We start from the raw sequence: 27998 nt of genomic DNA on the forward strand, positions 1-27998 counted from the left end.
TCATCTGTAGCGGCATGTGCAGTTCCATTTCCGCTACTGGTGTGCCGTTCTCGCCCCCTTCTGGTAGGAGCCTGATACTGCTCTAGACCCCTCCACTTCCAGCAGCCAGGTTTCCACGGGAGTCAGCCTTTGTTCCCCCGAATGTCCACCACGGCCTTCTGCTTTCTGCTGTTGTTTGGCAGCACGTCGCCTGGTTTGGTCTTCCAGGAAGGGCCTTCAGGTCTTCAGAGCCTCCAAGGCGAGAGCGATGATTTCAGGCATGCTCCGGTAGAGAGAGTCCTGCTCCAGGCCCACCAGACCAGAGAAACTGGTGGCCTTCCGCCCAACAATGGCTTGGATGTGAGCTCGGTAGAGGCCCTTGGCGTTCTTGGAGGCCAAGTCCACCAGGATCTGAGGAACAGGGGAGAATTGATTTGATTTGATTACATTTATATATAAGTGTATATTTAACTTCAGAAGAGAAGGATTTAGGAGTAGTGATTTCCTGGATATGGCAAATTATTTAGCTTTACTAGATAAGTGGTCAAAGCAATGGAAACTGCAGTTTGATTTCCAAATATAAAATAATGCACTTGGGGAAAAGGAATCCCCAATCTGAGTATTGGCAGTTCGGTGTTAGCAAAAACTTCAGAAGAGAAAGATTTAGGTGTAATGATTTCTGACAGTCTCAAAATGGGTGAACAGTGCGGTCAGGCGGTAGGGAAAGCGAGTCGAATGCTTGGCTGCATAGCTAGAGGTATAACAAGCAGGAAGAGGGAGATTGTGATGCCGGTTTATAGAGCGCTGGTGAGACCACATTTGGAATAATACTGTGTTCAGTTCTGGAGTCCTCACCTACAAAAAGATATTGATCAAATTGAACGGGTCCAAAGTTGGACTACAAAAATGGTGGAAGGTCTTAAGCATAAAACGTATCAGGAAAGACTTCATGAACTCAATCTGTAGAGTCTGGAGGACAGAAGGAAAAGGGGGGACAGGATCGAAACATTTAAATATGTCAAAGGATTAAATAAGGTTCAGGAGGGAGGTGTTTTTAATAGGAAAGTGAACCCAAGAACAAAGGGGCACAGTCTGAAGTTAGTGGGGGGAAAGATCAGAAGCAACGTGAGACAATATTATTTTACTGAAAAGGTAGTAGATGCTTGGAACAAACGTCCAGCAAACATGGTTGGTAAATCCACAGTAACTGAATTTAAACATGCCTGGGATAAACATAGATTCATCCTAAGATAAAATACAGGAAATAATAATAATAATTTTATTATTAGATTTGTATGGTGCCCCTCTCCGGAGACTCATAAGGGCAGACTAGATGGACCATGAGGTATTTTTCTGCCGTCAATCTTCTGTTTCAATCTTCTATATACATATTTGATTATATTTTTGATTATATATTTGATTGCATTTATCTATATGAAGCCCATCTCCTCGCGGACTCAGAAGCAGTGAGCAGCAATAAAATATTTAAGCCCCCTAGTAAAAACATTCCTCTCACAATCATACAACACTCAGGGTGGAGCAAGATGTCGGCCTGCCAGCAGGGCTGTCTTTTTAAAGCCTTTCGGAAGGCCAGGAGGGTGGGGGCGGTACGAATCTCCAGGGGAAGCTGGTTCCAGAGTGCAGGAGCCACCACAGAGAAGGCCCTCTGCCATGGCCCTGCCATTGTTTGGCTGAGGGGACCCTGAAGAGGCCGATTTTGTGGGATCTGATCAATGGCTAGCAATAGCAATAGCATTTAGACTTATATACAGTGATCCCTCTATTATCGCGAGGGTTCCGTTCCAAGACCCCTCGCGATAATCGATTTTTCGCGATGTAGGGTTGCGGAAGTAAAAACACCATCTGCGCATGCGCGCCCTTTTTTTCTATGGCCGCGCATGCGTAGATGGTGGAGTTTGCGTTCCCCGCCGCCCACATAAAGGGGAAACCCGATTCGGCTCCTCGCTGCTGCTGCGTTACCGAGCAGATCAGCTGCTGGGCGGCCGAAGGAATCTTCCCTGGGTCTTCCCCCTCTTGCTGGCGGGCGGGCGAGCGGCGGGCATCAGCGAGGAGCCGGGGTTTCCCCTTTGCGTGGGCGGCCGGGAAGACCCGGGGAAGGTTCCTTCGGCCGCCCAGCAGCTGATCTGCTCAGCGCAGCAGCAGCGAGCAGACGAAGATCGGGGTTTCCCAGCCGCCCACGCAAAGGGGAAACCCCGGCTCCTCGCTGATGCCCCCGCTCGCCCGCCCGCCGCCCGCCAGCAAGAGGGGGAGAGATAGAGAAAGAGAGAGAAGGAAAGAAAGAAAGAGATGAGAGAGGGAGGAAGAGAGTGTGAGAGAGGAAGAAGCAAGATAGAGAAAGAGAGAGAGAAAGAAAGATGAGAAAGGAAGGAAGAGAGTGACGTCATCGGGTGGAAAAATCGCGATATAGCGTTTCGCGAAGATCGAGATCGCGAAACTCGAGGGATCACTGTACTGCTTTATAGAGCTTTTACAGCCGTCTCTAGCTAAGATTCTGTGCAGTTCTGGAAACTGCCGAATCCCATTTCTGGAGTCTCCTCACAGCCTGTTTTGGAGGCAGGTGAGTGCTGGGGAGCACGAAAAATAGGCCTACTGGACGTTCAGGAAGGCTGGCAGGATGTCCTGGGAGAAACCATTTTGAAATTCCCTGACATTTCCCTGACATTTCCCTGTAACTTGTGAGCTAGTTAAGGAGCACTCATAGGTGACCAAACGGCTAAGCCGTGGAGAAATACCTTCTGGAAGTTCATGGTGAGGTCCTGCTCGGGCACTTGCAGAATCCAACGGAAGTTCTCCCGCAGGGAAAGGACCCACTGGGCAGATTCATTCGCTCTCGGGCAGCTGGAATCTGGGGACGGGGAAGAAGAAGAGAGATGTGGGGCGAATCTCCCAGAGGTGGAAAAGCAGGGCCTGAACAGTGGAACAGTTTCCCTCCAGATGTTGTGGAGGTTTATAAGAACAGACCGGACACCCATTTGTCCCAGGGTCATGTGATCCCCTTCTGCGGCCGTCTGACAAGCAAAGTCCGTGGGGGAATCCAGATTCACTTAACAACCCTGTTATTGTTGTGAGTGATCTTTGTCAGATTAGATTAGATTTATTGGATTTATATGCCGCCCCTCTCCGCAAACTCGGGGCGGCTCACAACAATAATAAAAACAGTACATAGTAACAAATCCAATTCCCACCAATCTAATTACAATTTTAAATTTTAAAAAAAATTCATAAAACAATCCCAATATATATAAAAAACAGGCACACAGTCAATCAATCAAACGGCAAAACAACATGGGCAAGGGGGAGATGTTTTAGTTCCCCCATGCTTGACGACAGAGGTGGGTTTTAAGGAGCTTACGAAAGGCAGGGAGGGTGGGGGCAATCCTAATCTCAGGGGGGAGCTGGTTCCAGAGGGTCGGAGCCCCCACAGAGAAGGCTCTTCCCCTGGGTCCCGCCACACGGCATTGTTTAGTCAACGGGACCTGGAGAAGGCCAACTCTGTGGGACCTAACCGGTCGCTGGGATTCGTGTGGCAGGAGGCGGTCCCGAAGATATTCTGGTCCAGTGCCATGAAGGGCTTTATAGGTCATAACCAACACTTTGAATTGTGACCGGAAACTGATCGGCAACCAATGCAGACTGCGGAGTGTTGGAGTAATATGGGCATACTTAGAGAAGCCTATAATTGCTCTCGCAGCTGCATTCTGCACGATCTGCCTTGGGAAATGTCAGATTCTGAAGATGAAGAAATAGAGACCTTAGTTTATCCCGGGTTACAGAGGGTAACAGATGACAAAGGAGACAAGAGCGAAAGAGAGAGTGATTCAGGACTGTCCCAGGCGGCTGAAGTTACAATGGAAAGTACAGTGGTACCTCGACATATGAGTCTAATTCGTTCCAGACCCGAGCTCGTATGTCGATCAACTCGCATCTCAAACGAATGCCTTTAGACTTTGTTTTTCGTGCCGAGATAACTGGAAGCAAGGAATTCTTGCGCCAGCTAGTGGAAGCTCGGCTCGTATCCCGAATTTGAGCTCGGGTGTCGAACAGAAATTTTGCTCGCGTCTAGGCTCGTAACTTGGAATACTCACATGTGGAGCAGCTCGTATCTAGAGGTACTACTGTAGTTCCTTGTCAGACAGTGATTTATCAAACAGTGAATGGGTGAATCCAAAATATAGAAGATTAGCAAAACGCCGGGAAGAGGCTCAAGGTAAAAGGTTTTGAATTCTGCAGTTATTAGATCTATGTTTTGGACACCTTCTTTCCCGCAACACCAGAAAAGCTTCGTACGCAAACGATTTGCCAATAAATCATGGCGTTTTATTGAGTCTCCTGAAGAGAAAGCTTAGAAATACACCATGAAAGACCCTGCAAATGACACAGAAGTAAATCCGCTGTTAGTTTCAAGTTGCTGGTAAGCTGTCTGCTTAAGCGAAATTTATATCTCCTGCCCTGGTCTTAATTTGAATGGAAAATTTATGCAGGTTGTAAAACACTCAACTTTGCTGCGAGAAAACTTCCCCCCACGCTCTGCCTGCCGGTTTGTTTAGCTTTTGAAGGAGCACCTGCGCGCGCGTGCGTGTGTGTGTATGTGTGTGTGTGTATTTTGAACTGCTGAATAAAGCATTTAATGTTTTGAATATCAAAGCTTTGGGAAGATCTGTGTATTCCAGTAGAAGGGATCAGAACAGATATTAACTTAACAACTGCAGAGGTTCACTTAACAACTGAGGTAAGCAAGGTCGTAAAATGGGGCAGTTAACAAAAGCAACAGAAATTTCTTTTTTTTCTTTAGCTGATAATGTCTTTTCCCCCCCTCTTGTAAGGGTTCTGAAGAATACATAAGTAGGAGGAGTAGGCAGGATGGCATACCTGCATTAGTAAAAATGATAATTATATTAATCTAATAAGGTTTAAACGAAATTAAGTTTGAATTCAATTAGAAGAAAATTAGATATCTGAATGACAAAATTAGAGGTCAAGGTTGGGGGGCTCGATGAATATCGGAACTAATTAATTGGGAACTAATAATTTTTTGGGGGGCTGCAATTATAATTGGCTTACTAATGATACTGTTTTTATTGTATTATGAAGGTACTGTATTTCAAAATGTATTGAAAAAGTTTGAATGGAGAAACACCCCCCCCCCCCCCGAAAAAAGAAAATAAATTCTAGCCTCAATTGAGGACTACTTTTTATACAGGTGATGGAGAAAACCTCAAAGGATTCTAAGAGACAGTGCTAATTCAGAAACTTCCATCCTCCACCATTCAGTCAGAACTGAAGAATCTTCTTTGGATGAGAAGTGAAACATCTTTAAGGGAGAAAAAAACCCAAGGAAATCCAGGTACCTTTTTTTGGAGGGGGGGGGGGGGTTTAGCACTTTCGCAATATTCCAATTTTTTTTAAAGCATACGTATTATTATATGTAGGTTCAAATCTCATCACCCGCTCAAGGTTGACTCAGCCTTCCATCCTTCCGAGGTGGGTCAAATGAGGACCCAGCTTGTGGGGGCAATAGGCTGGCTCTGTTTAAAAAGTGCTATTGCTAACATGTTGTAAGCCACCCTGAGTCTAAGGAGAAGGGTGGCATAAAAATTGAATGAATGAATGAATGAATGAATGAATGAATGAATGAATGAATAAATAAATAAATAAATAAATAATTATGTCAGTACAACACAGCAAAGGAGATCACTATGCTGGATTTCGTATTTCATCACCAGTCGGGCGCTTCCCAATTATTATTATTATTATTATTATTATTTTAAATAGATACCACTGGGCAGTTGATTCTCTTTTTCTTCCATGGGATCCATGCGCATGCTTCGTTTCTCTCGCTGAGGATGGGTCGGGCTCACCAGGGAATCTGTCACAAAGCAAAGCAGGAAAGAAATAAAAATATTTGGTCTGTTGTCCCAAAATTTAACCTTTTTAAAATATATATATATATATTTTATTGATTTTTTATAATGCCAATATAACAATGAAACATGCACATAACATATAACCATGTGCTCAGTGTTCAAAGTGCCCGCCACCAGACAACATTCATACCCCTCTACCAAAATGGGGGCACGTTTTCTATTTTTATTTATTTATTATTTATTTATTGGATTTGTATGCTGCCCCTCTCCCAAGACTCGGGGCAGCTAACAGCAATAATAAGACAGCATAATAATAATCCAATACTAAAAACAATTTAAAACCCATTATAATAAAAACCAAACAGACATACAGACATACCATGCATAAAATTGTAACGGCCTAGGGGGAAAGAGTATCTCAATTCCCCCATGCCTGGCAGCAGAGGTGGGTTTTAAGTAGCTTACGAAAGGCAAGGAGGGTGGGGGAAATTCTAATCTCTGGGGGGAGTTGGTTCCAGAGGGTCGGGGCCGCCACAGAGGAGGCTCTTCCCCTGGGTCCCGCCTTTTAACTCAAGAGCAATATATCTATTTACATATTATAAACTAATTCTAATTTATATCTTTATAGCTTGGTCTCGAATTCACAAAATGTAACCTTCTGAGGCAGTGAAGGTGAATCTTTTTTGGTTTGCGTGCCAAAAGCGCTGTGTTTGTCGGTGTGCTGTAAAAAATGTGTATCTGGAAGTTTGTAACAAATAAAAATAATAATAAAAAACCCATTATTTAAAAGAAAAAGAATTCCATCCTTGCCTGAAAAAAGAAAGTTGGGTACTTTTGTCATTAAGAGAGTTCTGAATATTAAAATTTGATCTCATTTTCTTTTGGTGAAATCTTGTAGAATCAACGGGGAGCTCTGAAAAAACCCGAAACTTTTGGGTTGGGCAAACAAGAGGGGTTTCTTGTACTGCGCCTTCAAAGCCACCGTCTTTTTTGACTCCTCTCCAGCTTATCTTTGCTAAAAACTAATTTGAATGATTCTGAATGCAGGCCTGTTTCCGTGACATATTTCCTCAAGCAAAGTAAAGGACTGATGCATTCACACAACACGTTAAATTTGTATGCCGCCCGGAGTCTCCCAGGAGATTCCTAGAGAGGCCCCATAGAGGCTTCTCCCCGCCTTTTCCGTCCCTGTTTCCTCCCAGGAGATTCCTAGAGAGGCCCCATGGAGGCTTCTCTCTGCCTTTTCCGGCCCTGTTTCCTCCCAAGAGATTCCTAGAGAGGCCCCACAGAGGCTTCTCCCCGCCTTTTCTGGTTACAGTTTCGGAGGCTCGGGTTTGTAAGTGGAAAATGATTCTTGAGAAGAGGCAAAAAAATCTTGAACACATGGTTCTTATCTAGAAAAGTTCGTAAGTGGAGGCGTTCGTAGGTAGAGATATCACTGGACATGACTTCTTTCTATTGTTAACTGTACTTTTTTTATATTGTTGTAAGCCGCCCTGAGTCCTTCGGGATTGCGCAGCATAGAAGTCGAATGAATGAATGAATGAATGAATGATTGATTGATTGATTGATTGATTGAATGAATGAATGAATGAATGAATGAATGAATGAATGAATGAATAAATAAATAAATAAATAAATAAATCTGGCTCAACCTCCTCAGAATCTATCATTACCACAGTTGGCCGAGGACCACTCACAACAGTTACTCAGCTACAGGCACACAACTGCCATTCGTCTCCCCCCCGCCCCCCGCTCCCTGAAATTCACCAGGGGAGGCCCAGCGGATACCTTGGGGGTCCAGATGCCCTCGTGGGGGGAAAAGATACCCGTACATTTGTTCCACAAACCGGGGGACGGAATGTGTGAAGAAGGAAAAGTTGATCTGGCTACGGAAAAACTCCTCGGCCTGACGCAAGAAGTCCACCAGGGTCTGGAGACAGGAACGGAGTTCTGGGGGATAGGAAGAGGGCGGTTAGGGTTGCTATGCAGGTAGTCCTTGATTTACGTCAGTTCGTTTAGTGACGGTTTGAAGTTATGACAGCACTGAAAATATGTGACTTGTGACAATTTTACACACTTTCCTTCCTTTCCTTTCCTTTCCCTTCCCTTTTCTTCCTTCCCTCCTTTCCTTTCCTTTTTTTCCTCTCTTCCCCTTTTCTTCCCTTCCCTTCCCTTTCCTCCTCTTTCCTTTCCTTTCACTTCCCCCTCTTCTTTCCTTTGCTTTCCTTCTCTTCCTTCCCTCCTTTCCTTTCGTCCTCTTTCTTTCTTTCTTTCTTTCTTTCTTTCTTTCCCTTTCTCTTCCCCTTTCCTTCCCTTCCCTTCTCTTCCTTCCCACCTTTCCTTTCGTCCTCTTTCTTTCTTTCCCTTTCTCTTCCCCTTTCCTTCCCTTCCCTTCCTTCCCACCTTTCCATTCCTTTCCTTTCTTTGCATTTACTTGCCTTTCCTCCTCTTTCCTTTCCTTTTTCTTAACTATCTTCCCTTTCCTTCCTTCCCTTCCTTTCCTCTTTCCTTTCCTTTCTCTTCCCTTTTCTTCCTTCCCCTTTCCTTTACTTGCCTTTCCTCCTCTTTCCTTTTTCTTCCCCCTCTTCTCTTTCCTTTCCTTCCTTCCCTTTCCTTCTCTTCCTTCCCTCTTTTCCTTTCTTTTCCTTTCTCTTCCCCCTCTTCTCTTTCCTTTCCTTTCTTTCCCTTTCCTTCTCTTCCTTCCCTCTTTTCCTTTCTTTTCCTTTCTCTTCCCCCTCTTCTCTTTCCTTTCCTTTCTTTCCTTCTCTTCCTTTCCTCCTTTCCTTTCCTTCTCTTTCCTTTCCTTTTTCTTAACTATCTTCCCTTTCCTTCCTTCCCTTCCTTTCCTTTCCTTTCCTTTCTCTTCCCTTTTCTTCCTTCCCCTTTTTTTCTTTTCCTTCTCTTCCTTCCTCCTTTCCTTTCCTTTCCTTTTCTTTCCTTTTTCCCCATCTTCCCTTTCCTTTCTTTTCCTCCTTCCCTTCCCTTTCCTTCTATCCTCTCTTCTCCTTTCCTTCCTTTTCCCTTTCTTTTCCTTCAACTTCCCTTTCTTTTTTTGTTCTCTTTTTTCCTTCTCTTCCCCCTCTTTCCTTTCCTTCCATCTCTTCCTTTCGTTTCCTTCCCTTCCCTATTTTCCTTTCTTCTCCTCTCCTCTCTTTTCCTCCTCTTTCCTTTCTTTTCCCTTCCTTTCCTTTTCCCTCTCTCTCCCCCCTCCTCCTTTACTTTCCCTTTTCTTTTCCTTTCAGTTTTATTCATTTCTCCTGTCCTTTCCCCTTTCTTTTCTCCTTCCCTTAAGAGTGTCATAATCTCAGGTCTTTTTTAAACTAAATGCCAAGAATGGAGGAGGGTGGATTTGGCCCCTCTCATCCCCTTCTATTGTAATCCCCTCCTTATTAAGAAAAATGAAAGCTCCTATTCCTTACAATCCAGTAAGAGGGACTCTTGCCTTATTCATACGAATGCTATTAAAATCAGCCAATTTTTAAAAAGAGGCTAAATAGCAGAGAAGGGCAGCAAAGTAGCAGGGTCCCTGATCCAGGTGTTTCAGAGGGGCTCAAAAAAAAAAGAAAAAGAAAGAAAAAGGAAACAGGGCAGCATTTATGGGGAAATTAACTTATTACCCAAAGCCCTTACATAGAAAGCAGCTAATGCATTTTGTACAGAACCCACTCCATTTTTCTAACACACCCAAATGATAAATGTAGGAATAAACATCACGTACAAAGCTCATTATTTTCTCATTTTGCCGTATACCCCTGATTGTAAATTGCCACCCTGAAAATTATGGTTTCACCATGTAAGAAAAGGGGGGGGGGGAAACTACCTGTACAGTCGTCCTAAAAAGAAATATCCAAACCATTTCCTGTAATTCCCCCTTTCCCCAATCATGCAATCAAATTTTTAAAAAAGAATGAAGTTTTAATCACATGCTTGCACCCATCATATTTATGCCCCCACTCCCAAAGATGGCTGGTACCAGATCCAAGGCTGGACTAGATGAACCTTTTATTATTATTATTATTATTATTATTATTATTATTATTATTATTATTATTATTAATTAGATTTGTATGCCGCCCCTCTCCGCAGACTTGGAGTGGCTCACAACAGTGATAAAGGCAATATATATTGACTAATCTAATAATTAAAATCTAAGATAACAATTGTACATTTAAAAATCTAAAAGCAAGGAATCCCAATATAAAAAACATACATACAGTCATATCATGCACTAGAACTACATGTGACCAGAAACTGATCGGCAACCAATGCAGACTGCAGAGTGTTGGTATAACATGGATATATCTTGGGAAGCCCATGATTGCTCTCGCAGCTGCATTCTGCACGATCTGAAGTTTCCGAACACTCTTCAAAGGTAGCCCCATGTAGAGAGCGTTACAGTAGTTGAGCCTCGAGGTGATGAGGGCATGAGTGACTGTGAGCAGTGAGTCCCGGTCCAAATAGGGCCGCAACTGGTGCACCAGGCGAACCTGGGAAAACGCCCCCCTCACCACAGCTGAAAGATGACCTTTAATGTCTCCTCCGATTCTATTATTATGTTGTTGCCAGGCGGGGGTTCCTGCCTACCTCCACTATCGGTGCGGTTGTATGCGCAGATCCGGGTAACCGTCAGGGTGTGCATGCATGTCGTGATATTTGGCTCCGGCGCATGCGCAGGAAGTAAATCTCGCAAGAAGACAAGGGGGCGGGTGAGATTCCGATGATTTTTTCTCCCTGAAATTGCCGGATCGCTGAAACCACGCATGCCCGTGCGTCCTTTCACAGAAGCCAAATCTGTGGAATGTGCTGAAGCAAAATCTCTCCCTCTGCATCCGAGGCAGAGACGGGACCAGGGCTTGTCTGACGGTGATCAGCTGCCACTGGAGTCAGATGTCAGTGAGGCAGGCAAACAGCTGGAGCCTTTTCCCAGAGCGCGCATGCGCAGAGCCACCAGATGAAGGGAACAGCTGAGGAACGAGGGTCGACTTGGGAGTCAGGCCACAGGTGGAGGATGAATGGTCCTTCCCATAGGGCAAAGGTAGGAGAAGTTGGCTCTTTTATGACATGTGGACTTCAAAGTGTTGGTAATGACCTTTAAAGCCCTACATGGCATCGGACCAGACTACATCCAGAACCATCTTCTGCCGCACGAATCCCAATGGCCGATGAGGTCCCACAGAGTTGGCCTTCTCCGGGTCCCGTTGACTAAACAATGTTGTCTGGTGGGCCCCAGGGGAAAAGCCTTCTGTGTGGTGGCCCCGGCCCTCTGGAATCAACTCCCCCCAGAGATCAGAACTGCCCCCACCCTCCTTGTATTTCGCAAACTACTTAAGACCCACCTATATCTCCAAGGTTTTATAGTTTTATGTAGGCTATGCGTGTGTTGCATGGTTTTTAAATGATGGGTTTTTTTATGCCTTTTTTAATATTAGATTTGTTTACATTGTCACACTGTTTTATTATTGTTGTGAGCCATCCCGAGTCTTCGGAGAGGGGTGGCATACAAATCTAATAAATTATTATTATTATTATTATTATTATTATTATTAATAATAATAATAATAATAATATTGACACACCAGGTTATTGTTACTGACATTAAGTGGAGTAAAAAAAAATTTGTCATTATATATGATGTAGTAATCAAATCACCTTTTATTGTACTAAAAAGAGAAGGTATTTTGTATTGTATGTTTTGTGATGGAGGAGAAAAAAAATTAAAAAATAAATAATTACCCCCCAAAGAAGAGTCTCTTTAGTTCCTCTTCACTTTCTGCCATTAGCAATGAAACTTTGGGGCTCAATAGTGCTCGCAGATTGAGGACCATCTGTGTACGTTTCTTCAGGGCCCACAACACCACTTACCACATTGTTGTCTCTTCTCCTTGCACTTCTCCCCAGCGGCCTGGGCACAAGCTGCTGGGCTGGGCGACCGGGCGCATGGCTGCTCATAAAAAGTGCATAAATGACGAATTTCTCCCGGCTTCCGAACCACAGCCAGCCACTCTGAACAGCTGGGCTCCCGGGTGGAAGGAGATCCTGAGTGGGAGGAGAACAGAGGGCAGTTGAGAAGCACCAACCTCAGAAGGTGTTTTGCTTTGCGCCTACCGGATCGGAACAAAGAAGCCTTCCGCAAGCAAAGGATTCAATTCAAACTCTTTTATATAGTTAAAGATAGCTAGAGGTATCACGAGCAGGAAGAGGGAGATTATGATCCCGCTGTATAGAGCGCTGGTGAGACCCCATTTGGAATAATACTGTGTCCAGTTCTGGAGACCTCACCTACAAAGAGAGATGGATCAAACTGAACAGGTCCAAAGACAGGCTACAAAAATGGTGGAAGGTCTGATGCATAAAACTTATCAGGAAAGATTTGATGAACTCCATCTGTATATTCTGGGAGACAGAAGGGGAAGGGGGGGGGTTCGAAACCCCAAGAACAAGGGGGCACAATCTGAGGTTAGTTGGGAAAGATCAGGAGCAACGTAAACTTCTTAAAACCCAGCCCTTTACAATTTACGTATGTATGTTTGGTTTTTATAATAAAGGTTTTTTTTAGTTATTTTAGTATTGGATTGGATTGTTACATGCTGTTTTTATCATTGTTGTTAGCCACCCCAAGTCTACGGAGAGGGCGGCATACAAATCCAATAAATAAACGTGAGAAAATGTTTACTGAAAGAGTAGATGCTTGGAACAAACTTCCAGCAGACGTGGTTGGTAAATCCACAGTAACTGAATTTAAACATGCCTGGGATAAACATAGATCCATCCTAAGATAAAATACAGGAAATAGTATAAGGGCAGACTAGATGGACCAGGAGGTCTTTTTCTGCCCTGTTTCTATGTTTCTACTCTGCCCCCTGCTGGTGAGGTTGGGGAAAGGCACTCACTCTCCATCTGTTGTTGGATCCAGTCTGCAAAGGCGGTGATGCGAGTGTAGACTCCTGGTTTCCCACGCTCCCCACAGCCAGAACCCCAGGAGGTGATTCCGTGCAAGATGTAGCGCTCCAGCGAAGGGTCCCAACACATCAGGGGGCCTCCTGAGTCCCCCTGAAAGGAGAAACGGTTGCAAGTCCAGAGCAGAAGGAGAACAGATCCGTGTCCCAAGAATTAATCTCAAATTGGGCAAATTAATATTATTGGTGGAACATCATGGCTGAGAATAGGGTAGGATAGAGTCGGAAACCATGGCCCCTTTATGACATGTGGACTTCAATTCCTAGAATTCCTGAGCCAGTCATGGTGTCTCGGGAATTCTGGGAATTGAAGTCCACAAGTCATAAAGGAGCCACACTGATAGTTGCCCACCCTTAGTGTAGGACAGTGATGGTGAACCTTTTTTGTTTTGGGGGGGTATTTTTTTTCTCCACTTTAAGACAAAACATACATGAATAAAAACACATCAACAATGCCTAACAGTATACATACATAAACCTGTCCTATCTTCACTAACACACACTTTATGGAGTATCCATCCTGGTTTTCTATTTTCATTTAAACAACCATCACTTCGTCCCTCCCACATTTAAACTGATTAACAATTAAAAAGGATTCAAACTATGAAAATAAAAAAAAATACAACTTCAATGCCTAATGACAGATAGATACGATAGATAGATAGATAGATAGATAGATAGATAGATAGATAGATAGATAGATAGAAAGATAGATAGATAGATATAGATAGATAGATAGATAGATAGATAGATAGATAGATAGATAGATAGATAGATAGATAGATAGATAGATCTGAGTTCGGGTTTTTCCCCGCGTAATATTTTGAGTGTCTTTGCGATGTTTCAGTGAAATCACATTCACCATCATCAGGCTCAAGTTATTAGCTTCGTGCTGCTTTGAATTATTCTATTCTATTCTATTCTATTCTATTCTTCCTTGAAGCATCCTGAAGGTCAAACGCCCTTCCTCAAGACTGAAAATCAGCTGGCCAGCGCTTGCCATACAAATCTAATAAATAATAATAATAATAATCACAGGTATAGGACCTGAGTCTCTATGGTCTTAGCCCATAACCTTTGCCACAGCCTCCACTAGCCCCCAGCGGACAGGAAGTGACCGTCACGTCCCTTATCTGCAGGCCCCTCTCCCTCTCGAACCCTCACCTGACAAGAGTCGATGCCGCCAGACAGGTACCCGGCGCAGAACATGGTACTGCTCACCAGCTGGCTGCCTAGGGCCCCACGGCACAGGTTTTGGTCCAGGATGGGCACCCGAGCTTCCATGACGACTTCAGCAGGCGGCCCGTCTAGGAGAGAAGCAGATGGACGTGTGAATGACCTCACTGCCCAGGGACCGTCCCCCTTGGCAGGCGTGCAAAAGGTTTAACTGAGACATTTGCAAGAGGACAATTGCAGCTCTTCCCTTTCTCCTCTGATCCAGGTCCAGATAGCCCCTCCCTGGTACAGAGCTGAAGGGATCAGGTCTGGTGGCCTAGAGGTTAATTCTCTCCCTGATATTTCCCTGGACATTCCCCTGTAACTTGCGATTGAGTTAAGGTGCAGGCATAGATGACGTCATACCAAACGGCTAAGCCGTGGAGAAATATCGGTAGCTGAGGAAGCAAGTTGTTGCCACAGTTATATGCTCATTTTTGCTTGACTCTGCCAGGCAGCGTGATTCGTTGTTGTTGTTTTTAACATGATATTTAATATAGTTTGGTTTTTTCCCAATTTATTCCATTTTTTTCACTGATAATTCACTGATAATTCACTGATAATTCACTGATAATTCACTGATAATTCACTGATAATTCACTGATAATTCACTGATAATTCACTGATAATTCACTGATAATTCACTGATAATTCACTGATAATTCACTGATAATTCACTGATAATTCACTGATATTTCCCTGTTTTCCAGGTTTGCTGGACACCCTGTCAGGCCATTTTAGCGCTTTTTTCAGACCATTTTTTTGGGGGGCTGTTTTTGGTGTGCAAGGCTTGGTCTCAAACGGAGACACAGCTGTTTCAAAGGGATCAGAGGGTCTTGGCCTCCGAGTCCCCCAACCCCAATGTTACCTTCATAGAGCGAGCCCCAGCCGATGATATAGCAGAGGACCTCCTGGTCCGTCTTCGTGGGCCGTTCCGGGAGGCACACGGGGTTCACCCAGGCCGAGGGGCGCACGGGAGCGCTCAGTTCCAGCAAAGCCACGTCCGCGTAGAATGTCTTTGGGTCGAACTACGGAAAAAGAAACCAGCCGTTGCAATGGGGAGAAAAGAGAACCAAGCGGCCATAGGGATCATGTACCACGTACACGGATACATCCAAACTAGAGTGCGTGGTTTCTCTGTGTCATATAATATATGTGGGTTTGTGCATAATTTTGTATTTATTTGTTTGTTTGTTCATTCATTCATTCACTTAGTCATGTTTATGCAGTCTATATTAGAGATGGTGACCCTTGAGTTGTATACAATATTTCATTTTAACGTATGCTGATTACTGTACATGCAAAGTGACAATTATTATTATTATTATTATTATTATTATTATTATTATTATTATTATTAATTAGATGTGTATGCTACACAAAGCTATTCTCCTCTCCTCCCCTCCCCATTCAACTCTCTCCTCTCCTTTCTCTATTCTATTCTCTATTCTATTTTATTCTGCTCTTTTCTATATTCTACAGTATATTCTCTATTCTCTATTCTATTCTCTATTCTATTCTGTTCTATTTTCTACAGTATATTCTATATTCTATATTCTCTATTCTATTCTATTCTGTTCTATTTTCTACAGTATAATCTATATTCTATATTCTCTCTTTTCTTCTATTCTATTCTATATTCTATTTTATTCTATATTCTATTCTATTCTATTCTATATTCTATAGTACAATCTATATTCTATATTCTCTCTTTTCTTCTATTCTATTTTCTATTCTATTCTATTCTGATCTGTATTCTATAGTATATTCTATATTTTCTCTTTTATTCTATTCTATTTCACATTCTACAGTATATTCTATCTTTAATTCTATTCTATATTCTATTCCATTCCATTCCATTCCATTCCATATTCTCTCCTTTATTCTATTCTATACTATATTCTACAGTATAATCTATATTCTCTCTTTTATTCTATTCTATGTTATATTCTATTCTATTTTATATTCCTCAGTATATTCTATATTCTTTTATTCTATTTTCTACAGTATGTTCTATATTCTCTCTTTTCTCTTCTCTTCTCCTCTTCTATATTCTACATTCTCTCTTTTATTCTATTCTATTGTATTCTATTCTATGCTATGCTATTTGTATCTTATCCTCCACTCTACTCCACTCTCCTCTGCAAATGATGGGCAGGAACAGACCCCAGACTCACCTTGGGGTGTGGCAGGATGCGGCTGACGGGAACCACCTGTTCGCCTTCATCCCGCTTGCTTAGATCGTAGTCACCCAGGACCACGGACCAGGCCAACTCATTCCGGCTTCTACCAGCAGAAGAGAAACCAGGAAAACAATAGAATTCGGCACCCCATAACCGTGCTCCTCCCCTGCCTTGCCCACCCCGACACAGGAGTGAGCACAGGTGCAGGTAGTCCTCGACTTACAACCACAATGGAGCCCCAACAGATGTTGGTTACTAAGCAAGACATTTGCTAAACGATTTTTCAATATTACCAGAGAAGAGAAAGCTGGATTGGTTTAGTATCTACATGCTAGTAAGCTTTACTGCATAGAGTTAAAGCAAAGTTTGTTCCTGTAAATAGAAGATATTTTGATTGCCCTGAAGAGTAAAACTGTTCACTACTGTTTTTCTACAAGAGTGTCTTCGTAATTGTTGTCCAGCCAACGAAGCAGTGGAAGTGATGTGCCGGTGCCTGGAGGCTGGATGAGTGTCAACAAACTCAAACTCAACCCAGACAAGACGGAGTGGCTGTGGGTCTTGCCTCCCAAGGAAAATTCCATCTGTCTGTCCATTACCCTGGGGGGAGAATCACTGACCCCCTCAGAGAGGGTCCGCAACTTGGGCGTCCTCCTCGATCCACAGCTGACATTAGAGAAACATCTTTCAGCTGTGGCGAGGGGGGCGTTCACCCAGGTTCGCCTTTTCCACCAGTTGCAGCCCTATTTGGACCGGGAGTCACTGCTCACAGTCACTCATGCCCTCATCACCTCGAGGCTCGACTACTGTAACGCTCTCTACATGGGGCTACCTTTGAAAAGTGTTCGGAAACTTCAGATCGTGCAGAATGCAGCTGTGAGAGCAATCATGGGCTTTCCCAAAAATGCCCATGTTACACCAACACTCCGCAGTCTGCATTGGTTGCCGATCAATTTCCGGTCACAATTCAAAGTGTTGGTTATGACCTATAAAGCCCTTCATGGCACCAGACCAGAATATCTCCGGGACCGCCTTCTGCCGCACGAATCCCAGCGACCGATTAGGTCCCACAGAGTGGGCCTTCTCCGGGTCCCGTCAACTAAACAATGTCGTTTGGCGGGCCCCAGGGGAAGAACCTCCTCTGTGGCGGCCCCGACTCTCTGAAACCAGCTCCCCCCAGAGATTAGAACTGCCCCTACCCTCCTTGCCTTTCGTAAACTCCTCAAAACCCACCTGTCGTCAGACATGGGGGAATTGAGATATCTCCCCCGGGCCTATACAATTTATGTATGTATGTCTGCTTAAAAATGGGGTTTTTAAAATATTTTAAATTGTAAATTATTAGATTTGTTATGAACTGTTTTATCGTGTTGTGAGCCGCCCCGAGTCTACGGAAAGGGACGGCATACAAATCTAATAAATAAGTAAGTAAGTAAGTAATTAAGTAAGTAAATAAAATAAAATAAAATAAAATAAAATAAAATAAAATAAAATAAAATAAAATAAAATAAAATAAAATAAAATAAAATAAAATAAATAAAATAAAATAAAATAAAATAAAATAAAATAAATACTACTGTTTTTCTACAAGAGTGTCTTCATAATTTCTCTGCACTGGTTCCTAAATTGCCACACTATAAATTCTGGTATCTTGTCAAGTCCTGCTGTGCAGCTCTGTATGTCCGGACACACCCACCCTAGGCGGGGGTTGGACTGGATGACCTCCCCGATCCCTTCCGTAAAGACAGGGGCCCACGGCCTTACCCAGTGAAGCAGTGGGCGGCTGTCACAATCCAAGCGCTGCCCACCAGCACACCGCTGCACATCAGCTCTCCGTTCAACAGCACCGACACCAGCCACGGCCAGGCCCCCGGCTTCGCACGGCTGCCCCCCACAATCTTCCCCTCCGGCAGAGTCACGTTGGGGGCGGGGACCCAGCGGCGCCCACAGGATTCTGCCAGAAAAGATTTAGATTTCGGTAACTGGTGAAAGGACGTCAGAATCCGCTCTCAGATCCTCAAGCGAAACATTCATATTCACACAAACCCATTGGACCGGGTCTCAGAACTAACCCGTGTTCTGGCCTTGCAGAATACAGACAGTCCTCAATTTACGACCACCATTGGGACCCCAGTTGATGTTGCTGAGCGAGACATTCGTTAAGTATAAAGCCCTTCATGGCATCGGATCAGAATATTTCTGGGACCGCCTTCTGCCAACGACCGGTCAGGTCCCACAGATTTGGCCTTCTCCGGGTCCCGTCGACCAAACAATGTCGTTTGGTGAATTTAAACATGCCTGGGATAAACATATATCCATTGTAAGATAAAATACAGGAAATAGTATAAGGGCAGAATAGATGGACCATGAAGTCTTTTTCTGCCGTCAGTCTTCTATGTTTCTATGTGCGTCAGGTGGTACACGGAGACACATCTGAGAGCATGTGAGGCGTTGCCCTATGTCAGCTCCAGCCTACATCTGCACGCCAGCCAGCTGATTTTCGGCCTTGCGGAAGGCCAAAACCTTCCGGAGCCTTCAGGGAAGCTTCCTAAAGGCCCAGAGTGCAAAAAAAACAGCACAACGGGCAAACCGGAAGTCCATTTTTCCAAATTTTTGGTTTGCCTGTTGGGCTGTTTTTCACACTATGGGGGCTTCATGGAAAACCTGAAGCCACATAGTGCAAAAAACAGCCTCACAGGCAAAATGGAAGTTCGGAAAAACGGACTTCCGTTTTGCGCATTGTGCTGTTTTTTTCCAGTCTGGGCCGTCAGGAAGCTTCCCTGAAGACTCCGGAGTGCGAAAAACAGCACAATGGGCAAATCAGAAGTCTTTGTTTCTGAACTTCCAGTTTGGCTGTTTTTTCACCATCCCAAGCTTCAGTGAGGCCTACGTGTCTGCGCGGTGACAAGGAGATTGCACGCATGTGTGAGGGAATGAGTATGGGCACATACGCAGGTGATAGCACATGCACGCCCCTCCTTTTGGCAGGCGCACCAAAAACGTTTCACCATCATTGGGTTGTAACATTGGGGGAGACTCTCTTAACCACCCCTTTGCTGAGTTCTGGGGCCAATTTGGTCGTAAGTCAAGGACCCCCTGTACATCTGGAGAGCTCCAAGTTGCAAAAGGGGAATGAAAGCGAGAGCTTATTAAATAGCAAGCAGATGCTTTAACAGATGGGGCTGCCTGTTAAATGGCATTTTTGTTTACATCTTGGAATTCCTCTGGCTCTAATCTGTTGTTACTGTACTTTACAAGGTGTGATTGCAACAGAATGTAAAATTCGAACCTTGGCTCACAACGCAAGCACCTTTGATGTTTTACCCAACAAATCTCCTCCAGCACCGGTCAGTACAGGTAGTCCTCAACTTACGACAGTTCGTTTAGTGACTGTTCAACGTTAAGATGCTACTGTTTGCTGAGTTTATCAATTAACCCAAGTTGGGCCGTATCAAAGCGCAGAGTCCCAGACACAAATTATTACTAAAAATCTAATGAAAACAATTTCCAAATGGGAATTCTCTACATGGGGCTACCTTTGAAAAGTGTTCGGACACTTCAGATCGTGCAGAATGCAGCTGCGAGAGCTATCATGGGCTTCCCTAAATTTGCCCATGTTACTGCAACACTCCACAGTCTGCATTGGTTGACGATCAATTTTTGGTCACAATTCAAAGTGTTGGTTATGACCTATAAAGCCCTTCATGGCACTGGACCAGAATATCTCTGGGACCGCCTTCTGCCGCACGAATCCCAGTGACTGGTTAGGTCCCACAGAGTTGGCCTTCTCCGGGTCCCGTCGACTAAACAATGTCATTTGGCGGGACCCAAGAGAAGAGCATTCTCTGTGGCGGCCCCGACCCTCTGGAACCAGCTCCCCCCAGATATCAGAGTTGCCACCACCCTCCTTGCCTTTCGCAAGCTCCTTAAAACCCACCTCTGTCGTCAGGCATGTGGGAATTGGATTTTTTTTTTCCCCTTTCCCCTAGGCTTATAGAATTTATACATGGTATGCTTGTTTGTATGATTGGTCTCTTAAATTGGGTTTTTTTAGATTATTTTTTAATATTAGATTTGTTACATTGTCTTTTTTATTGTTGTTAGCCGCCCTGAGTCTTCGGAGAGGGGTGGCATACAAATCTAATAAATAGATAGATAGATAGATAGATAGATAGATAGATAGATAGATAGATAGATAGATAGATAGACAGACAGACAGACAGACAGACAGACAGACAGACAGACAGACAGACAGACAGACAGACAGACAGACAGACAAATAAATTGGATAAAATACAGCTTAAAATGAAATTGGAACAAAACAACAATAATTTAATATATAGACTTGAATACTTTCAGCAGAATGGAACGAATACTTGCAGGCATGGATGTCAAGATAAGGGGGTGTTTATGCATATGTTTTGGGAACGCCCAGTAGTGCAGAAATTTTGGAAAGTAGTGCAAGAGGACACTGATAGGATGCTAAACATACGATGGACAATTACAAAGGAAATAGCGGTATTAGTCAAAAGAAACGAGATGGGAGAATTTAGAGAAATAAAAGAAGCAGCGATAGAAAGTGCTCAGGCGGTAATAGTCCTAGGGTGGAAGGATGCGACAAAATGGACAATACAAAATTGGTATCGGTACATGGTGGATCGTATTCAATTTGAGATTATGGATAAGAAGATGAATTCGGCCAATGAAACTAATCTGCGGGAATTGATGGGACAATGGGACAAGACTATCAATCCTAGGTCTTGAAAGCTTAGAACTACGACGCCTAAAACACGATCTAAGTATTGCCCACAAAATCATATGCTGCAACGTCCTGCCTGTCAATGACTACTTCAGCTTCAACCGCAACAACACAAGCATGCAACAAATTCAAACTTAATATTAATCGCTCCAAGGTTGACTGTAAAAAATATGACTTTAGCAATCGAGTTGTCGAAGCGTGGAACTCATTACCGGACTCCATAGTGTCAACCCCCAACATTTCTCCCTTAAACTATGCACAATTGACCTCTCCAGGTTCCTAAGAAGTCAGTAAGGGGCGTACATAAGTGCACTAGCGTGCCTTTCGTCCCCTGTCCAATTGTCTCTCCTTATCTCATATATCATATATCTTTTCTCCCTTTCATATATCTTCTCCTCTACTTTTATATCCTTTATATATAATATCTCATGTCTATCCTCTTCAATATGTATTGTGTATTGGACAAAATAAATAAATAAATAAATAAATAAATTAAAAAAAAATAAAATAAAATAAAAAAATAAAAAAAATAAAAAAATAAAAAAAAGAGAGAAGAGGATATGTGGTCAGTAGAATTCGAGACAAAAATATAAAGAATAAATTAAAATTACTTTATAATATAGAATAGAATAGAATAGAATTTTATTGGCCAAGTGTGATTGGACACACAAGGAATTTGTCTGGTGCAGATGCTCTCAGTGTACATAAAAGAAAAAGATACATTTGTCAAGAATCATGTGGTACAACACTTAATGATTGTCATAGGGGTCAAATAAGCAATGAAGAAACAATCCATATTAATAAAAATCTTAGGATACAAGCAACAAGTTACAGTCATACAGTCCTAAGTGGGAGGAAAAGGATGATAGGAATGATGAGATGTAATATGTAAATAGATATATTGCTCTTGTGGTAAAATGGTATATAGTAATTATGCCCCCATTTTGGTGGAGGGGTATGAACGTTGTTTGGTGGTGGGCACTTAGAACACTGAGCACACTGTTATGTGTTATGTGAATGTTTAATGATTATATGTTAATATGAAATCAGCACCGATAACGGACTCGAGTTGCAACCCCGGCCTGCTCAGAACACGCCCACAGACAAGCCTGACTGTTATTCCTGTCACGTTGTGAGGTAAATTATTTGCCCATCCCTGTTCCAGATGCCGTTTTAGTAAATACTGAAAGTAAATCTTTGGCTCTGAGGTAAAAAGCTCCGACAGCAACGCCGTCAGAGCTTTCCACCTCAGATCCAAAGATTTACTTTTAGTATTTACTAAAACGGCAGCTGGAACAGGGATGGTCAAGAGTCCTCCTGCTATCCCCCCCTGTCAAGCTTAATCCCCATTAAGAGGGTGACTGGACCGTCCCCTAAGGTCAGCATTCAGCTCGGCGGCCCCTTCAGACCCAACGCTGACCTCGCTCCTAAAACGAAAACAGCGGGGAAGCAAAACTGGCGCATCAGCCCAGTCTGTTTCTCCAGATCCCCGCTGAGGAACCGAGGCTGAGAACAGTGCCGTCGCGCCATATGTGATCCAACCTCACACAGCACACAAGCGGAGGAATGACGCAGGATTTTCCACCCACTGGGCACTTCTTCCTATTACCGTTAGTTCCTTGACTTGCAGCATTCCATTCGTAGTTACAACGGAACTGACAAAAGTGACTTACAACTGTTTTTCCCAACCTTTGCTGGTTGTGTGATTGAAATTTGGATGCCTGGCAGTTGATTCGTAGTTATGACGGTTACAGCGTCTCGGGGTCATGTGATCAACATTCAGGTACTTGGCAACTGGTTCAGACTTACGACCGTGCCGTGATCCCCTTTTGCGACCTTCAGACAAGCAAAGTCAACAGAGAAGCCAGATTCACTTAACAACTAGGTTACTCACTTACCAACTGCAGTGATTTGCTTAACAACGTGGGCCAGAAAGGTCGTAAAATGAAGTCAAACTCACTGGACGAATGTTTCGCTTAGCAAATTTTGGCCTCCGTCGTGGTCACAAGTCGAGAGCTACCTGTGCTCTGAGGACAGACAGGGGTCATTCATGCCAAGCTGCTCTAACCTGGAACAGGCTGATCGGCCACCGAGTTCGAATCCTCCGTGTCACTTCCCGGCTCTGCAAGTGAATAAGGCAACAACACAAAATAAACAACGTGCCCCTGCAGTCCTCCGTACACAACCAGCATTCAATGCCGGGACAAGAATGCACCACCCACAATTATTATGTACAGATACTCCTCAATTTACAATGGTCTTTTTAGACTAGATTAGAATATGATAGATTAGATTAGAATAGAATAGAATAGAATAGAATAGAATTCTTTATTGGCCAAGTGTGTTTGGACACACAAGGAATTTCTGTTTGGTGCAGATGCTCTCAGTGTACATAAAAGAAAATATACACTTCTCAAGAATCAGAAGGTACAACACTTAATGATTGTCATAGGGTACAAATAATCAATCAGGAAACAATCAATATTAATATAAATCATAGGGATTCAAGCAACAAAATTACAGTCATAAAGTCATAAGTTGAAGGGGATGAGTGATAGGAACGATGAGAAGACTAATAGTAATGCAGCCTTAGTGAATAGTTTGGCAGTAGTGAAGGAATTATTTGTTTAGCAGAGTGATGGTGTTCAGGAAAAAACTGTTCTTGTGTCTAGTTGTCTTGGTGCGTAGTACTCTGTAGCAATGTTTTTATGGTAGAAGTTGAAGTCTTTGGAGAGGGGCGGCATACAAATCTAATAAATTATTATTATTATTATTATTATTATTATTATTACTATTATATTATTATTGTCATTAATTTATGTCCAGGATGTGAGGGGTCAGTAAATATTTTCGCATTTTGACTCATGCAGTCCTCAATGGAAGTCAGGTTGGCAATAATTGCTTTTTTCCAATGGAAAGAATTAATTCTGGTTTACCATAAACCACCAGAACTTTTTAAAAAAGAGGGTTTCGGGGAATCTGAGGGTTGAAAGGAAGTCAGTTTGTTGCTTAATACACTCAGAGCATCTGCACCACTCCGAGTCTTCGGAGAGGGGCGGCATACAAATCGAATAAATTATTATTATTATTATTATTATTATTATTATTATTATTATTATTATTAAATTCTTTGTGTGTCCAATCACACTTTGCCAATAAAGAATTTTATTCTATTCTATTCTATTCTATTCTATTCTATTCTTCGGAACTGCCAGAACTGCTATCTATTCTCTCTATTTATATTAATATAGATTGTTCCTAATTGCTTATTTGGCCCCTATGACAATCATTAAGTGTTGTACCTCATGATTCTTGACAAATGTATCTTGTCTTTTATGTACACTGAGAGCATCTGCAACAAAGACAAATTCCTTGGGTGTCCAATCACACTTGGCCAATAAAGAATTCTATTCTGTTCTATTCTCTCCTCTCTCCCAACTTTCATGTTCTCCTGCGTACAATGAAAGCAATAACCCAGCTAACACGAGCCCATCGCAACAACGCAAGAGGACGTCAGCAGTTCTCGGGAGCCGTCCAGTCCCTCTCCCGTTCACAGCAGGGTGGAGGGACGTTCCGGGTTCTGATGACAGCGTTGGCAACCCAAGACTTTCGGACACCCTTCCAATTTTGCCAATGGATGGACTGACTCCCTGACCCACATAGAGGCTACTAACATTACTTTCAGAGTCCCCAAAGGCCAGGCGAAGAGAATCCCAGCAACCGGTTAGGTCCCACAGAGTTGTTCTCCGAGTCCTGTCAACTAAACAATGTCATTTGGCGGGACCCAGAGGAAGAGCCTTCTCTGTGGCGGCTCCGACCCTCTGGAATCAACTCCCTCCAGAGATTAGAACTGCCCCCACCCTCCTTGCCTTTCGTAAACTCCTTAAAACCCACCTCTGTCGTCAAGCGTGGGAGAACTGAAACATCTCCCCCTGACTATGTAGTTTTCTGTGTATGATATGACTGTATGTATGTTTTTTATATACAGTATTGGGGTTTCTTGTTTTTTAGACTTTTTAAATGTATTGTTGTTATTTTAGATTATAACTATTAGATTTGTCATTATATATTGTTTTTATCATTGCTGTAAGCCGCCCCGAGTCTATGGAGAGGGGCGGCATACAAATCTAATAAATAATAATAATTTTTAAAAATGGACGGAAAATGTAGAGCTTTTAAATTTACCTATTTTTTTCTTTAAACCTTATAGAGTAGAATAGAATAAATACAAGAATTATTGGAATAATAATTATTGGAATTCCTGTATTGGAATCAAGAACAATAAAATAAGAATTATAAGAATAAGATTAGATGGGATTGAGATGGAATTGAACGGAACGGAATGGAACAGAATTCTTTATAGGCCAAGTGTGATTGGACACACAAGGAATTTGTCTTTGGTGCAGATGCTCTCAGTGTACATGAAAGAAAAGAGACATTTGTCAAGAATCAGGAGGTACAACAATGATTGTCATAGGAGTCAAATAAGCAATGAGGAAACAATCAAATATTCATATCAGTTGTAAGGATACAAGCAACAAGTTACAGTCATATAGTCATAAGTGGGAGCAGATGGGGAATACATGATGGAAAAAAACTAGTAGCAATATATATTATATATATATATATATTTATTTATTAGATTATATTTATTAGATTTGTATGACGCCCCTCTCGTCAGACTCAGGGCGGCTCACAACAATAATAAAACAGTGTACAATGAACAAATCTAATAGTATTTAAAAGAAAATATCTAAAAATAGCAGTGCAGACTTAGTAAATACTGTAGTTTGACAGTGTTGAGGGAATTATTTGTTTAGCAGAGTGATGGCGTTAAGAGGAAAGAAAGGGAGAAAGAAGGAGAGAAGGAAGGGAAAGAAGAGGAAAGAAGGAAGGAAGGAAGGAAAGAAGGAAGGAAAGAAGGAAGGAAAGAAGGAAGGAAAGAAGGAAAGAAGGAAGGAAGGATTGAAGGAAATGAAATGAGGGGAAAGAAATGAGTGAAGGAGAGAGGAAGGAAATGAGAGAAAAGAAATGAGTGAGGAAGAAGGAAATGAGAGGAAAGAAAGAAGGAAGAAAAGAAGGATTGAAGGAAGTGGAAAGAGGGGAAAGAAATGAGAGGAAAGAAAGAAGGGAATGAAGAAGGCTTGAAGGAAGGAAGGGAAAGAAGAGGAAAGAGAGAGGACGGACAGACGGACGGGACTCTCCGCTTACGGGTACAAGGCCTGCTCCGATTCCTGCAGTCCCCGGAGTGGCAGAATCCGCATCGCTCGCACTCCTGCAGGCGCCGGCTGTGCTCCGACGTGGCCTCCTCCAGGGAAAGCAGGGCGGCCTTCATGGCAGCTTCAAGCACCGAGGTGCCCCGGTTGGAGAAGACTGGGGGAGAGGGGGACAAAGAAACAGTACTGGGTGTGTCACCAGCAAGGCCTCTCCTTAAAATTTAGCAGGTTTTAAGGCCGGTGGACTTCAACTCCCAGAATTCCCTTCTGGGAGTTGAAGTCCACCAATCATAACAGTTTCCAAGCTTGCCCTGTCTGACAGGAATGTTGCCCTGCCTTGCAAGGAACAAACAAGGATGGGACTGACCTCACTTAATGACCACTGGGGGACAGGACACCGATCCCAAAGCTGGTCTAAGAAGCCAGGCTGGACTGCCAGCTGCTTTTACCTCAGAAAACACCGATAGGCTAGTGAGAAAAGCTCCTTGCTGAAATGGGAGCTGCCTGGATTGACCTTAATGAGGACTATAAGGCTGCCAGCAGCTCTTACACCTTGCAGGTAGGGGGGAACTTATTGGTGTGTGTATGGGCTAAACCGCACAGATTGGCCTCAACGAGGACTACAAGGCTGCTCGTATGGCAAGATGCTGAACAGGCAGGGAGAAGAACTTCTTGGGGGACAGTCACATGGCTTGGCCTCAGTGAGGACCAGAAGGCTTCCAGTAGCTCTTATCTTGTGAGATGGTGGTGAGAAGGGGCAAGAGCTCCTCGTGAGGGAGGGAGCTGTTAGGATCGGCCTCAATGAGGACTGGACACCTAGTCACTCTTACTTCACAAGATACTGGCAAGCAGTGGGAAGAGCTCTTGTGGGGGGGGGGCATGCAGATTGCCTCAATGAGGACTAGATGCCTTCCAGCCACTCGTTATCTCACAAGACTCTAGTGGGCAGGGGAAAGAGCTCCTTGTCCGGGCAGAGCGTTACATGAACCTGCCTGAAGAGGACTGAAAAATACTGGCTGGTTTTACCTCACAAGACACTGACAGGCAGGAGGAAGAGCTCTTGGGGGGGGGGGAATGCAGGGGGCCTCAATGAGGACTAGATGCCTTCCAGCCACTCTTACTTCCCAAGACACTGCCAGACAGGTAGGCAGGGAGGAAGAGCTCTTTTGGCAGATGGCCTCAATGAGGACTAGCCACCTTCCAGCCACTCTTACTTCCCAAGACACTGGCAGGCAGGGGGAAAGAGCTCTTTTGGCAGATGGCCTCAATGTGAACTAGCTGCCTTCCAGCCACTCTTACTTCCCAAGAGGCTGACAGATAGGGGGAAGAACTCTTTGGGGGAGGGGGGGGGCCATGCAGGTCGCCTCAATGAGGACTAGCTGCCTTCCAGCCCCTCTTAACTTGCAAGAAGCAGGCAGGGGAAAGAGCTGGGGGGAGGACATGCAGGTGGCCTCAATGAGGACCAGCCACCTTCCAGCCATGCTCACTTCCCAAGACACTGGCAAGGCAAGGGGGAGCTATTTGGGCAGACGACCTCAATGTGGACTAGCTGCCTTCCAGCCCCTCTTACCTGGCAAGAGGCTGACAGGTAGGGGGAAGAACTCTTGGGGGGGCGGCATGCAGGTGGCCTCAATGAGGACTAGCTGCCTTCCAGCCCTTCTTACCTCGCAAGACGCTGGCCGGCAGGGGGAAGAGCTCCTTGCCGGAGGGGGCGGCCGCGGGGGCCGGATCCGCCCGGCGGGGCAGCAAGAGCAGCAGCGGCAGGAGGAAGAGGCGGCGGCGCAGGGGCGGCTCCATCATCCCGG

The 27998-nt window shown here is 43.8% G+C and overlaps 1 protein-coding gene across 1 annotated transcript; it reads right to left on the minus strand.

Moving 5' to 3' along the window:
• On the minus strand, positions 1–27993 carry PRSS56 (serine protease 56). The gene is made up of 13 exons (XM_070754256.1): positions 27858–27993; positions 26189–26350; positions 23046–23099; positions 17983–18172; positions 16216–16324; positions 14907–15066; positions 13988–14130; positions 12758–12917; positions 11730–11903; positions 7656–7817; positions 5777–5866; positions 2733–2845; positions 1–390 (listed from the first exon to the last, which is right to left on the minus strand). Exons 1-13 carry the CDS (start codon positions 27991–27993, stop codon positions 217–219), a joined length of 1827 nt encoding a protein of 608 aa, XP_070610357.1. The 3' UTR covers positions 1–216.
• Positions 27994–27998: the final 5 nt, after the last annotated feature.

Source organism: Erythrolamprus reginae, chromosome 5 (assembly GCF_031021105.1).
Source record: "Erythrolamprus reginae isolate rEryReg1 chromosome 5, rEryReg1.hap1, whole genome shotgun sequence".
Taxonomy (NCBI): Eukaryota; Metazoa; Chordata; class Lepidosauria; order Squamata; family Dipsadidae; genus Erythrolamprus; species Erythrolamprus reginae.